Raw genomic sequence first — 14945 nt, 5'->3', positions numbered from 1 at the left:
AGAAACCAATTTGAAATGATTCAAGCTTTGTGACATGGTGCATTATCCTGCTGGAAGTAGCCATCAGAGGATGGGTACATGGTGGTCATAAAGGGATGGACATGGTCAGAAACAATGCTCAGGTAGGCCGTGGCATTTAAACGATGCCCAACTGGCACTAAGGGGCCTAAAGTGTGCCAAGAAAACATCCCCCACACCATTACACCACCACCACCAGCCTGCACAGTGGTAACAAGGCATGATGGATCCATGTTCTCATTCTGTTTACGCCAAATTCTGACTCTACCATCTGAATGTCTCAACAGAAATCGAGACTCATCAGACCAGGCAACATTTTTCCAGTCTTCAACTGTCCAATTTTGGTGAGCTCGTGCAAATTTTAGCCTCTTTTTCCTATTTGTAGTGGAAATGAGTGGTACCCGGTGGGGTCTTCTGCTGTTGTAGCCCATCCGCCTCAAGGTTGTGCGTGTTGTGGCTGCATACCTCGGTTGTAACGAGTGGTTATTTCAGTCAAAGTTGCTCTTCTATCAGCTTGAATCAGTCGGCCCATTCTCCTCTGACCTCTAGCATCAACAAGGCATTTTCGCCCACAGGACTGCCACATACTGGATGTTTTTCCCTTTTCACACCATTCTTTGTAAACCCTAGAAATGGTTGTGCGTGAAAATCCCAGTAACTGAGCAGATTGTGAAATACTCAGACCGGCCCGTCTGGCACCAACAACCATGCCACGCTCAAAATTGCTTAAATCACCTTTCTTTCCCATTCTGACATTCAGTTTGGAGTTCAGGAGATTGTCTTGACCAGGACCACACCCCTAAATGCATTGAAGCAACTGCTATGTGATTGGTTGATTAGATAATTGCATTAATGAGAAATTGAACAGGTGTTCCTAATAATCCTTTAGGTGAGTGTATATTATATATATAAACACATGATTGTAGAAGTATTTAGTGCTTTGCTGATTTATTGAATATCTAATAATTCAGGTTAATTACTACTTTTTTTGTCTTCCCCCTACAGTGTCTCTGTGCACCAGGATGGACGGGGGAGTTTTGTCAGTACTTGGATAACGCATGCTTAGCCTATCCAAACAGATGCTTTAACGGAGCTACTTGCATCAGTATGAGTCAGCCAACTGCACCCCCGCACTATATGTGCACCTGTCTCCCTGGATACACAGGTTAAAAGAAAACTATATCAACAAACTCCGGAATATGTTATCCTGATTTATGTTGAAGTTTGCAGAGAGTTTGGCAGCAGAAGCTTTTTTTTTAAAGCCACACTCAGATTGATTTTTCTTTCTACAGTAGAATTGGAGAGGGAAATTATAGTCACGTTTTCATGCGATGTCAGAGATTGCATATAGCAAAAAAAAAAAAAATGTTTTTGCATATAGCTATATCTGTTTAATTCTGAATATAGCATATAAAATATTTCTGTCAGCTAGTGGATGTGTTCTGCTGGTGACATTTTTGAGAAAGTAACATGACACTCAGACTTACCTCAAAACTGAATGCAAAATATAATATAATTCTTGAATTTTAATTAAGGTAGCAAACTGGATTAAGAATTTGATTTTGAATGAAAGGAAACTCCTAGAAATATTATTTTAATATTTATGCTGGGAAAACAATTAATTCACTTTACTTTAACTCAAAACTTTCTTTCAAAATGAAGCCAACCATCAATATATAATCAGTGCATTTATATTTTTATTATAATATTTATTTTGTATAAATTGTGTACATTTGGTGCTGTTTGACAAAATACCTATTTATATGTTGTTGTTGTTGTTTTTTTGTTTTTTTTGACATACTGAACAAATCATTCTACCAGGAAAAAAATAGGCATATTTAGTCTAAATTGATGATGTAATTATGTTTCATTACACAATTTGCATTAGAACAATTCTTGGAATTGCAGTTCCGTAAATTACTCTTCTTGTCATTTAATATCCTGTGGGCATGGCCAGTTCTATTCAAATTCCAACTCATGAATTTGAAAAGGAGCCAGTTCTGAATTTTGCCCTAGCCTGAATGACACAGTTTCATGTCCAACGTCTATATCATCCGCTGTAATGTGACTCAGAGTGCGTGTCCCACCGAGACGAGTCCGGCTGCCCTGAGGCATCTCTTTACCGTAACTCATCTTTGCACATTGCCCTCCTAACTGGATTATTCTGTAATTTGTTTCATCATGCCTGCTAAATGAAGGGCAAATAGAGGTTAGAGAACACTGAATCGGTAAATCGAACTCGGAAATCAAGATCTTTCATTAGCTTGGCCACCAGCACATGAGCACAGGAGGATCTATTTGCCTAAATAACCCAGAAACAAATAAACAAACGAGGAATGATTTACTGGATTTCATCCGTCATGACGTGTTGATCTTGGTGATATGCATTGCATTTTAATGCTCTTGCACAGGAAAATATGAAGTCTTTTATAGGCGCTTTACGTGAATTATAGATGATCTGCATTTCATGACACCTATAAACCGTAACATGTAATGAAGCTGTATTGCCCATTTCTTTGAATATTACATGGCAGATCTCATATTGTCAACGGGATAATCGCCCATGCTTCTGTGTCCTTGTTATCACCTCTCAGTCTCCTTGATGGCTCTATTTCCCTTCTTAGCGGATGAAGAAATCCATCTTTCCACATCCCAGTTGTCAGCGACAAGAGGCACCTGACGATTTCTGCCTCTCTGTGGGCTATATAATGGATTAGAATACTACTAGGAGAAAACATGTCACAGCTGAAACCTCGATGTTTTATTTAGACGTCTCCATGATGCTAGCGATATCTCCTTCGATTAATGACCCTAGAGACTTAAAAACGACCGTCCCTGTCCCATTTCTCACCACAGTATTGCCAGAAGGCCGATGTGAAATGTCAAGTGCTTTCATTATAATCTTCCTCCAAAAGTCAGACGACATGTTGAGGGAAGATAATGTGACTTCTGCCACAGCAGAGAAAAGCGTCGGTGAAGCAGATCTTGCACTGGATAAGACTTTCAAATCTTATTCCATGCAAAAATTTGATTGATTCCATGTTAAGTTAATTGTTACGAAATAGCGTGCAGATGAACAATTTTAGACTCAGATCTGCCAATCAGTTGGGGATGCGACCTTCAGAACAGTTCTTGAGGTGCTGCTGATTACATACTGCTTAAAATATGAACTGCCTTAACATGCACCACAAAACCCCATATGCCATTTATTTATAATGTGCTGGCATCCATACTCTTCAAGAACAATTAGTTTAAAAATGTTTCTTAAAAGAATAATTCACCCTAAAATGAATTATTATATGCAGTATGTACTCATCACATACAGTATATGCTTTATTTATTTTTTTCCCTGTGGAAACAAGAGAACAGATTTGAATAATCTTAACCATGTCTGTCAAGCTAATTTTAGACAAAAAAAGTCATAGAAGTATCATAAAAAGTATTTAAATATTTTCAGTATTGATATTAGTTTTGGTTAAGTTTTAGTAGTGTTAAGTGCTTTTATCATTTTAATCTTAATCTTAATATTTCTATTTAGCTTTATTATAAGTACTTTTATTTTATTTCAGTCAGTTGCCAAAGCAACATTTATAATTTTCATTTAAGCTCAGTTCAGTTCAGAACAAGCAGCAACCTTCCGATCTCTCTCTTGAATCCAACACGGAAGTGGCTTAAACTGAAATTCATCGACTGGCCGCTAGAGACAGGCTCCAAAAAAGAGTCAATTGCATATACCCCCATGTTAAAATGTCCAACAGCCTGGTACAACAAGTGGTTTTGGTCTATATAGCTAATTTTGGCCTTTGTGACAATTGTGAGGGGGGTGATTTATATATATATATACAGACCCTTTCCAAAAAAATAGAATATCATGGAAAAGTTTATTTATTTCCATTCCATTCAAAACGTTAAACTTCCATAGATTATAGATTCAGGGCCCACAACTTTCAAGTATTTAGTTGTTTATTTGTACATAATTTGGGCTTCCAGCTCATAAAACCACGAAAACAGGATTTCAAAAAATTTGAATATTACTTGAAATCACACAGTAATTACACAGTGATACCATGGTCATTGAACCAGGTTTTGGTTCTTTTGGCAGTGTGGGCAGGTGCAAATCCTGCTGGAAAATGAAGTCAGCATCTCCATAAAGCTTGTCTGCTGAAGGAAGCATGAAGTGCTCTGAAAATGTCCTGGTGGACGGCTGCGTTGAGTGGACAGCGCAGTGGGCCAACACCAGCCGATGACATGGCTCCCCAAACCAGCACAGACTGTGGAAACTTCACACTGGACTTCAAGCATCTTGGATTGTGTGCCTCTCCATTCTTCCTCCAGACTCTGGGACCTTGGTTTCCAAATGAGATGCAAAATTTGCTCTCATCAGAAAAGAGGACTTTGGTCCACTGTGCTTTATTAGCACTTCATGCTTCCTTCATTTTCCAGCAGGATTTGCACCTGCCCACACTGCCAAAAGAACCAAAACCTGGTTCAATGACCATGGTATCACTGTGTAATTACTGTGTGATTTCATGTAATATTCTAATTTTTTGAAATCCTGTTTTCGTGGGTTTTATGAGCTGGAAGCCCAAATTATGTACAAATAAACAACTAAATACTTGAAATCGTTTAAGTTGTGGGCCCTGAATCTATAATCTATGGAAGTTTAACGTTTTGAATGGAATTATGGAAATAAATAAACTTTTCCATGATATTCAAATTTTTTGGAAAGGGTCTGTATATATATATATATATATATATATATATATATATATATATATATATATATATATATATATATAATTCATCCATTTAAATTATATTAAGCCTTAAAGTTCTGCATAATTAACGGCGTGGCCATTAAGGGCGTGGCCGCCGCTGTCACTATAGCCGTGTGTCTGCTGTCTGTTAGCCTTCACAGCACCTCAGCTAATCCCGCCTCTTTGCCAATTTTCGGTTTATCACAACACCATAAAATGACGCACGGTTGCCAAGATGGCCACGGCCGGCTCCGCCCACTTTGGGCTTCAAAAATGCTCTTCAGAATCCTACGGGTGACGTCACGGACACTACGTCCATATTTATTGTCATATAAGTCTATGGTTCAGAACTATTTATTTAGTTTGACACCCTTTGCCTCCTCAATTTTTTGCATATGTTGCATCATTTTGCATACTATCTGTCTGCGTTAACTGTCTGAACTGTGACTCAGTTAATGGCACTTTGAACTGTTGTAAAATTAGTTTCTTGTGGGTGTTTCAGTATGTAAAATGTGATTTTGGATTTGGTAAAATATCATTCTCTTCTCTGTGACATGCACCACACAGTGAGCCATGGGGGGGAGAAAGTTTCCAAATTTACTTCTAAATCCCAAATGTCAAAAGTGAAGTCAATATCTTCAGGGGAGACGGAGCGTAAAAGCTTAACTAAGACTCCATTCACACCCCTGTCTTCCTGCAGGACGCTACTGTGAGGCTGAAGTAAATGAGTGCGATTCCAGTCCCTGTCAGCACCAGGGAACATGCACTGACTTTGTTGGATACTACAACTGCGCCTGTCCTTCAGGTATGAGTTTCTCTTACTCCTGAGAATGAGCTTTTTTTCCCCCTTTTTTTGACTGTGCCATAAATCCCCACAGTGCCAGCACCAACAGCTCTGACTGACAGGTGAACAAATCACTCCCGTTCTCACACTGCCAGAGCTCATTAGTACTGCAGAATTGTGTCAATATTGTGTTATGAAATGCTCTTCCCTTTTGAGGCCACCGCATTGATATGGTTTCCTCCCGTAATTGTTGGTTCTGCTCACTCTTTCTGAGGCATGATTTGCATTCACTGATGCAACCTGATGGCTCACCCTAGAGATTGGCAACTCACTGGCGGGGTTACAAGCATGCTTCTCTGCCAGCTGCTCCCTTCCGCTCGATGAGTAGAGGACCCAGAGTCCCAAACGCCCCCTCCCTAAACCTGCCCACGCATACTCGTCGCTCAGAGAAAGAGATGCAAAAGGGAGAATCATTTGAATGACTTCCTCATAAATGGATTGAAGATGCTTTTTCTGTTTTAATAATAAAAAACTTGACTAGGCCATTTTGAAATGGTGGACATAATTTAAGTATGCTAAATTGTTGTAAATGTAAAATAGTTAAAGGGATAGTTCACCCAAAAATTAAAATGATGCCATTATTTACTCACCCTCATGTCATTCCAAACCTTTAAGACTTACTTTGTTCTGCAAAACATAAAATAAGATATTTGAAATATGTTGATAACTAAACAGTTTTGCTTACCGTTGACTTCCATTGAATAGATTTTAAAAAAAACAACACAGTGAGACATTTATCAACAGAACTTGTATGTTCCTCAGAGGATAAAGGAAAATACAGGTTTGGAACAACATGAGGGTGAGAAAATTATGAAAGAATTATATTTTTTGTGTGAACTATCCCCAAATTAACCGGTTTTATTATGTTGTTTTTTTGGCAGATTGACTACCATTTGTTTAACCAGAGTTATACCATGTTTAAACTATGGTTAGTGTAGCAAAACCATGGTTAATTTGTAGTTACCATGCTGTCCTCAACAGACCTAAACCAGCCATGGTACCAGCACAAAAACACACTTTCAAAATATCATCTTGATTACTGTTATCAACAAAATCTTTGAAAATATCAAGATATAATTTTTTGTCAATATTGCACACCTCTAATGCGCAGCATTGATTTTTATTTCTTCAGGTCTTAAAAAGGTCTTAAAAAGCCTCCATTTTTTCTTTAAAAATGTGCTGCAACCCTGCCTTTAATGGCATTATAAAATCTATGATTTAGTGAGCATAGATCACAAAAAATTATTTCAAGCCATAAGGGTCTGGATTGTTTGGAAGAGAGTAAATATCTGTAAACGTTTGAATCTTGAAAATTGTATTTACATATTACCTTTTTATTCTTCTGAATTGGAACATGAAGCAGTTTAATGTAATTAAATAATAATCATAAAATATCGTAAGAAAACAACTGGATGAAGCGTCGCGGAATGGAACATAATGTAGGGGTCTCAGTGTTTTTAAAAGTTGTTTTTAACTGCATGTATAAATAGACCAACAATTAAAAAATATTTATTTAAAATTGTGGAATTTGCTTTAAATGTGGTAATTTTAAAACTCATTCTTAAGGCATGTTAAATCGACCATAGTTGAGCATCCTGACCCATCCTTAATTTTCATAAGTGTGATCTTCCTGCTTAAGACTCCATGTGAATGTTTTTTGAAATGATTGGTTTTCATTTTGTAAAACTTGTGCAAGCAAGCCAGTTTTTTTTTTTTTTGCTGTTTTTTTTTTTTTTCTCACTCAAAAAGCCCTTGAAAAAACTAGCCTGGCCTCTTTCTGACCTTTACAATTTTGTTCTTTTCACTTGTACTGACTGACTTTTAAGCTTTGAATAAGCTTTCAAAAAAATTGATTGCCGTTTTCTTTTACTTTCTTTTTCTAAGAAACAAAGGTTTGGGGAGAAATTTGATTTCCAGCTTGCTTCATGTTCATTGATTGACCTCATTGATTGAGGTACAATGACATGAGGAAAATATGGAGTGCATTCTCAAAAGCATTAACAAGAGCGAAGGCGTTTCAATCTTGTTTAATCTTTTAAATTCCAGTTTTGCACAAGATTTCTTTTAGTTCCCAATCAAGGAGGCGGCCATGGTAAAGGCTAAGCGATTCTTTTTGTTTTTCTTTTTGAAATTGTTTTGCGTTTTTCACCACCCTTTGCAGGATACACTGGTGTTGACTGTGAGATTGACATAAACACCTGTGCATTTCCCAATGTCACCTGTCCTCCTGGAACGTTGTGTGTGGATTTGCCAGGTGACCAGTCCCATGTTTGTCACACTCAGTGCCCTCGCTATCTACAGGTAGGTCAGAATTGGTCAGCCCCTTCTAATCCCTTGTAATTTCCATTGCAATGTTCTCAACTATTATTGTAAATTAGGAAATATGATTTTATATGTGCATTAACATCATTATTACAAGAATTCCAACAAAAGTAATAATAAATAAACAAATAAACAAACTGGACTGTCTCATTTTCAAATCCCCCCCCCCCCCCCCCAAAAAAAATTTATATTATATAAATATAATATTCACAATACAAAAGTTTTATCCAGTGATGGAAAGAAGAAAAAAATACACAAGGCTACAGACGTTTATAGATATTAACACAACATTTTGTAATTAAAAGACTCAATGTCAAAAAATAAGGTATCCATTGATGAATTTACCATTTAAACGGGAAAGTCCCAATGTCTCTGACCAGTCTTTAAAAATAAAATAAACATTTCACAAAATGCATGCATTAATAGGTTAACTTAACTTTAATATCATATAATATCAACTATAGAAACAAACTCAGACTTAGTTATATAATTACGCACCAATTTTACAGAATTGTGTGTCTTCACGCTGCAAAAAAAATGGCCGCCGATCAGAAATTCCTAAATCAAACCATGATGACATCATTGGTGATAAGGCATGCACGGAATTCAGAATGACCTTTTGATTTTGGGCAAATAATGGACTACTTTTCTCTTTCTGACATTTCATACCTATTGGGTTTACGTTTTTAAATGAAATTGACTATTAAAAGGATTGTTTGTGTGCGCTGGTGTTTATTCCAGTCTTATTAAAATAGTTGAATGAATGAATGTAACGATGTTAAATCGGCTATATGCTATTTAATCAATAACGTAAACAGCATAGAGGAGAATGACAGTCAACTACTTTGAATATTATAGCATTTTGGGAATAAACATGTAAATAGTGTCAGATTGACATTAAAAAATGACACAGAATGATTAAAATATTTAATCCAAATAAATAAATGTCCGTGGTTCGTACTGATGTTATTCATCCGTTCTCATACACTTCAGCGTCGCGGTCACTAGTTTAGACGAGCGCTGACACCCTGTGGTGAAATAATGGCGTATTTTTAACACATCAGAACATCAGAATATACCTTCTCCTGTCAATAAAAATTGGCACATTTTTTAATCTTATTGCGGACACTGATTTTATGTGCCGTTTGTTCAACTCATTGACCACAGTACATTGAAAGTACAGTAAACATAACCGGAAATAAGTGAGACGTACTATTTCCAAATGAAATGCGTCACGAAGCTCAGTGCAAGTGGTCCATTACACCAACAAAACTTCCAGTCAGCTGAACTGTTTTGTCAATGACAAGACAGACTGTAAATAAATGAAAAAGCTTGAGTCATGTCAAGGATAAACAGTTTTTTTACAGTAACGAGAAGACATATGCACATTTAAAATGCATACACCACCCTCTTCCACTTCCTTTAAAGCACATGAAAAGATGTGAAAGAAAAAAAAGAAAAAAAATGTTCTTTGCATGCTATATTCTTTTGAAGATGTGTGAAGCTGTTTGCACGCTTTGTCACTGAACTTTATACCAAAGGCAAATTGCATGTCCCTTTTGAACACGCCTATGTAAATGGCAATTAAAATGCATTAGCTTTCCTTCATTAACCAGCATGTTTTATTTAGCAATGGGACCAAGCAATTCTGTTTACAAAAGACCAGAATTACCTTTACACACATATTTAAATGAGGGCTTGTTCTGGAATAATGGTTGATTTTAATTTTGACAGCCATGTGCCAATGGAGGACATTGTGTTCTTAACAACATCACCAGTTACGCTTGTGTTTGTGCACCTGGATGGACTGGGCTGACCTGCTTGGTCAACATAAATGAGTGTGTCCAGCACAGGTGTCAGAACGGAGCCACCTGCGTGGATGAGGTTGGTGGGTATAGGTGAGTCTGGGTGAGAATGCAAGTTTAGAATACAGCAAATGCCTTGCTTGGAAATTAAGTGGATTCAAATAGGATTCTGTTTTGTTCATACAAAGGTTTTTATAAACAAATGAAATACATTTCAAAGATGGTTGTATATATATACAGTGCTGGTCAGAATTATTTGCCCCCTTAGTAGATCAAAGATGGCTGTAAAAAATAAATCTGCATTGTTAATCCTTTTGATATTTTATTAAAACAATAGCAAAAATCTAACCTTTCATTGAAGTAAAAGAATTGAAAGTGGGGGCAAAATCACATTATGAAATAAATGTTTTTCTCCAAAACACATTGGGAACAATTATTTGAAACCTCCTTTTTCCAAGATAACAGCTCTGAGTCTTCTCCTATAATGCCTGATGAGTTTGGAGAACACCTGACAAGAGATCAGAGAGCATTCCTCCAGATCCTTCAGATTCCCAGATCCATTTTGGCGCTTCTACTCTTTAGTTCAGCCCACTCATTTTCTATAGGGTTCAGGTCTGGGGAATGGGATGGCCATTGCAGATGCTTGGTTTTGTGCTCAGTGACCCATTTTTGTTTTGATCACTGTCCTGTTGGAAGATCCAAACAAGGCCCATTATAAGATTTCTAGCACAGGCTGTCAGGTTTATATTTTTGTATCTGTTGGTATTTGATCAAATTCATGATGCCATGTATCTGAACAAGATGTCCAGGACCTCTGGGAGAAAATTAGGCCCACAGCATTAAAGATACAGCAGAGTATTTCATTTTACACATGGTGTACTTTTTTATCCCTGTGTGCACCAAACCCATATTAAGTGTTTGCTGCCAAAAAAAAGCAATTTTTTTTTGTTTCATCTGAATAAAAGGTTAGATTTTTGCTTTTTTTTTTTTTTTTGCTTTTTGCTTTTTGCTTTTTTTCCAATAAAATATCAAAAGGATTAACAATGCAGATTTATTTTTTACAGCCATCTTTGATCATATTTACCAAGGGGGCAAATAATTCTGACCAGCACTATATATATATATATATATATATATATATATATATATATATATATATATATATATATAGGCCTATATATATATATATTAGCATGAGCTCAAATGGAAATAAAAATTTGCAATGAAAGGGATTGTTTACCCAAAAATAAAAATTCTGTCATTATTTATTTTCCCTCATGTTGTGCCAAACCTGCATGCTTTGTTTCTCTACTGAACCAAAAATGTAAAGAACTTTACAGATTTTTTCCCCCCATAAACCGACGGTTTGTCGTGAGTATGAACTGTCAGGCTCGGCTACAAAAAAGAAACAATTGCACACCCTAAATGGACACCCTAAAAATATTCCATATGGCTCATGTTCTGTGTTCCAAGTCTTCTGAAGCCATACGAAAGATTAGTGTTATAAACAGGGCAAAATGTAGTCATTATTTGGTGATAGCCCTCACATACCATCCTGCTCTTAAATCACATATGGCACCTGGTGCAGTTTGAATGTCAATAGCATCAAACAGTGATCCCCCAAATTAGATTTCCATTTCCATTCCACATATATATTATGACTTTAAATTATACATTATTTTATATTGTATGGTCACTATGTATGGAAACAAATATTTTGTGTTTCATAGATACACCAATAGCATAAGGGTTCAGAAATTACATGAGGGTGAGTAAATGACAAAGTTTTAATTGTAGGATTAATTATACCTTTAATATAGCATGTTGTTGTCCTAATGTGGTGTTTTTTCCCCCTAAAGGAGTCATTGAGATAGATTTATCCATTTTAAACAGGATGCTTCTCTTAGTATAAAATTAAAATTGAAATTCTGTTCATGTTCAGTAGCTGTTTACAGTCTCATTCTGGAATTAAACCACCCATAGCTGCAAAAACAAATAGCATGTTCCTGTGATCGAAAGCTAAGCAAATTACATCGTCCTCCCCCATGACTCATCCATTTATTTTCATACTATGTCTGGCTGTTTTGCTTGGGATTCCATTTAAGAGATACTGTTTTATGCATTTCAAGTTGCCTTTGCGGTCACGGATACACTGGAGTCCTCTGCGAACTTGACATTGACTTCTGCTCTGGGCATCAGTGTTCAGAACACGCTGTCTGTCTGGACCAACAGCACAACTACACCTGTCACTGCATGCTGGGATATGAGGGAAAGTTCTGTGAACTTGAGACAGATGAATGCAAAAGTGCACCCTGTGCCAACGGTGCCACTTGCATTGATCTGGTGGCAGGATACCAATGCCTGTGTGCTCCAGGATTTAAGGGTAAGCTAAATGTTTTACTCTGTGGTACCACTGACTGTCTCTGGCCCTTTGTTAGGCATTGGCTTTCAATATCAACATTGTTGAATTCCTTATGATAAAAGAGAAAAGGTGGCTATAAGTATAGCATAATCATGATGCGTTGTTTGAAATAAATCATTTGAAACTATTCTTTTAAAGTATTATAGTTCATTTATGTATATGAATGTTATAAGCAAGACTTCATTCATTCCACTTTTCATTTTCCAATTAATTCTCAATGAATACAATTGTCCTGTGGCCATCCTAATTTTTTTTCTCATTGAATACACTGGTTTACTTGGAAATGTGTTTCATTACTGAAGTAAAACATGTTTCAAATGGTAAAACGTAAAACGGACCTTCCCAAAAACTCGACTCTGGATTCACAAACGCTTCGTAAACATCAGATTTGAAAAAAAAATATGTGTATGTTAATGAATTCCAATCATTCGTAAATAGGGTGCTTATGCATGCTCATTCACAATTAGCATAATCCCCATCTATGAATTACAACTATGCAAATTACATGTCCAGGAACGCTGTGGAATCTTCTGGACTTCCTTCTCAGGTTTGGCTCCATTATATTGCATAAATGCAAAGATTAATATTAGATTTGTAGGTCATATGCCTAACAATAAATATTCAATTAATGTGTGTCCACCAAAGCTTTTTTATCCAGCTGAAAAAATGCCTGGTTTGAAAGTGCTTTGCAAGCGCAGCGTTTTTTCAGCTGAGATGCTTTGGTTGCTATAATTTGGATTATCCATGGCAGTAACGTGTGACTACTATCTCATTTTGAAGAATTTCACTGGATATAAAAATGCAGTAACCAGCAATATTAACTTCTCCATTGTTGTTCAGTCGTTGTACAAGTAGGATGGTTTGTCTGTGTAGTTGGTCCCGCCCCTCCTTCACTGTGATTGGACGGCTGGGTAAAAAGTGGCAGTGACGAGTGAAGCATTTTACCCAAAGTTGAACAGTTTACAACTCTCAGCTACATAAAAAAAGGACAGGGCAAACAAACTCATGAAATATTATTATGCTCCATAGTGCATCAAAATGCAGTGTCATCAGTTTGCTTAAAAGGACACAGAACGTTCGAACGGTTTACGCACCATTTACATGTGGTAATGTTTGAAAAAATGTTTGTATTTTCAAAATGTTAGTTGGTACAAAATAAATGTACTCCCTGTACATTTATTTTGTACCAACTAACATTTTGAAAATACAAACATTTTCATTAATCTGAAAATTTACATCAGAACGGCTTTACGAACGATTTACACCCAAAGTAGTTCTGCTCGTGTTTCATGAATGAGGCCCATTGACTTATTACACTAGTAGCCTACAACATGATATGAGACAGGCTTCTTGTTATCCATATTGTCTGTGTTAATGTCCATCATGCAGGTCGAACATGCTCAGAGAACATGAATGAGTGCCCATCCAGACCCTGCCTTAATGGGGGCACCTGCATTGATCTGGTCAATAACTACATTTGTATCTGTCAACTCGGTAAGTAAATTGTTAGCACACTGTTCCACAACAACAAATACATCCTGAGCTGAGAGCATTCAGCTGTGCTACACCATATATGATTTAAAAAACTTGAGATATAGTACACATTATGTTGAAAAATATCATTGTTCTTGGGAAGGAGCCACAGGTCCATATTGGTAATAATTCCCCAGGAACCATCTAGACTTTAGTGAAGATGTTATCTCCACAGCTCACATGCATCTTTACTGTAGATGTGAAGCTTTATTGTGTCCCAAGAAACATGTCCAGTGTGACTCATGCTCCCTGTTTTCAAGATAATCTACCAGCCAAGGGGGAAGAGTATCCATCAGTGTAAATTTTCTAGTGTTTATTAAAACGGCCTCTCTTTAATTCTCTCAAACATGATGGTGACAGAAAACAGACCTCCATCTTGTCAGGACAGGTCTCATTAGAGGGCACGATTCTTACGGGAGATGGTGTGGTGCTGGTGGACTTGATCAGGTTAGAACCTTAAAAATTCATTTAGATTTCGGAATTCAACATTCAAGATCGAATCTTAAAATAATAAGTGATGGGAAGCCATTTTCGAAGGCCTGTTCTCAGGAAACCATGCCTGAAAATCTCAACATTTCATTTTAAAGGGTTACTGCTGAACCTTCCTGAAATCATATTTTCCTATCTCAGGAGTATCAAGTACCAAGGCTGTAACTCCCAACTAACTTAAACACTTCTACTATATACAGCAGTGGCCCAAAGTTATATACAGCCTTGGAAAATTGACATATTTACCCTTTATTCAAATATTATTTAAAATGTTTTAAAGATTTTGTTAAGCATATTGTATATTTATGCTTGGAGTCTGTAACGGGGCAGGCTGGAACATAGAAGGAAGCAGGATCCAAATGCAGCAGTACTTTTATTAAATAAACTAAAGACTAGACAGACTCAAAAACTCAGACATAGGGACCGGCACAACCAACATCTAACAACATCATAAACCCACAAACACTGTAACAAGACACAGGGTTTAAATACAAAGACTAACAAGCTAAACAAGATAACAAGAGGGCGTGGTTAATCAGAAACACCTGGGGATACTAATAAACTAGAAAAACTACAAAGGACTACAAAACATGACACAGAACAGGAAATAACTAAAGTTCACACAAGACAAGGGAAACACCAGACAGGAATCATTACAGAGTCGATTGTTAGGTCACACTTTAGTTTAAGGTCAAATACTCACTAAATATTAACCAACACTGTAAAAAAAGAAAAGTTGACTTAACTTAAAATTA

General features: G+C 36.7%; 1 protein-coding gene across 1 annotated transcript in view; it reads left to right on the top strand.

Annotated features, from left to right (window-relative positions):
- eys (eyes shut homolog) overlaps positions 1 to 14945 on the top strand; it is a 292650-nt gene that overhangs the window by 77058 nt on the left and 200647 nt on the right. Inside the window, exons 7-12 of the mRNA XM_084092742.1 lie at positions 1024 to 1183; positions 5476 to 5580; positions 7781 to 7920; positions 9676 to 9839; positions 11876 to 12129; positions 13558 to 13662. Of these exons, the coding sequence (XP_083948868.1) occupies positions 1024 to 1183; positions 5476 to 5580; positions 7781 to 7920; positions 9676 to 9839; positions 11876 to 12129; positions 13558 to 13662 (928 nt within the window). The remainder of the gene's footprint in view (positions 1 to 1023; positions 1184 to 5475; positions 5581 to 7780; positions 7921 to 9675; positions 9840 to 11875; positions 12130 to 13557; positions 13663 to 14945) is intronic.

The sequence above is a fragment of the Abramis brama genome (genome assembly GCF_963993115.1).
Source record: "Abramis brama genome assembly, chromosome: 19".
Taxonomy (NCBI): Eukaryota; Metazoa; Chordata; class Actinopteri; order Cypriniformes; family Leuciscidae; genus Abramis; species Abramis brama.
This window is presented reverse-complemented; position numbering and strand designations above follow the sequence as displayed.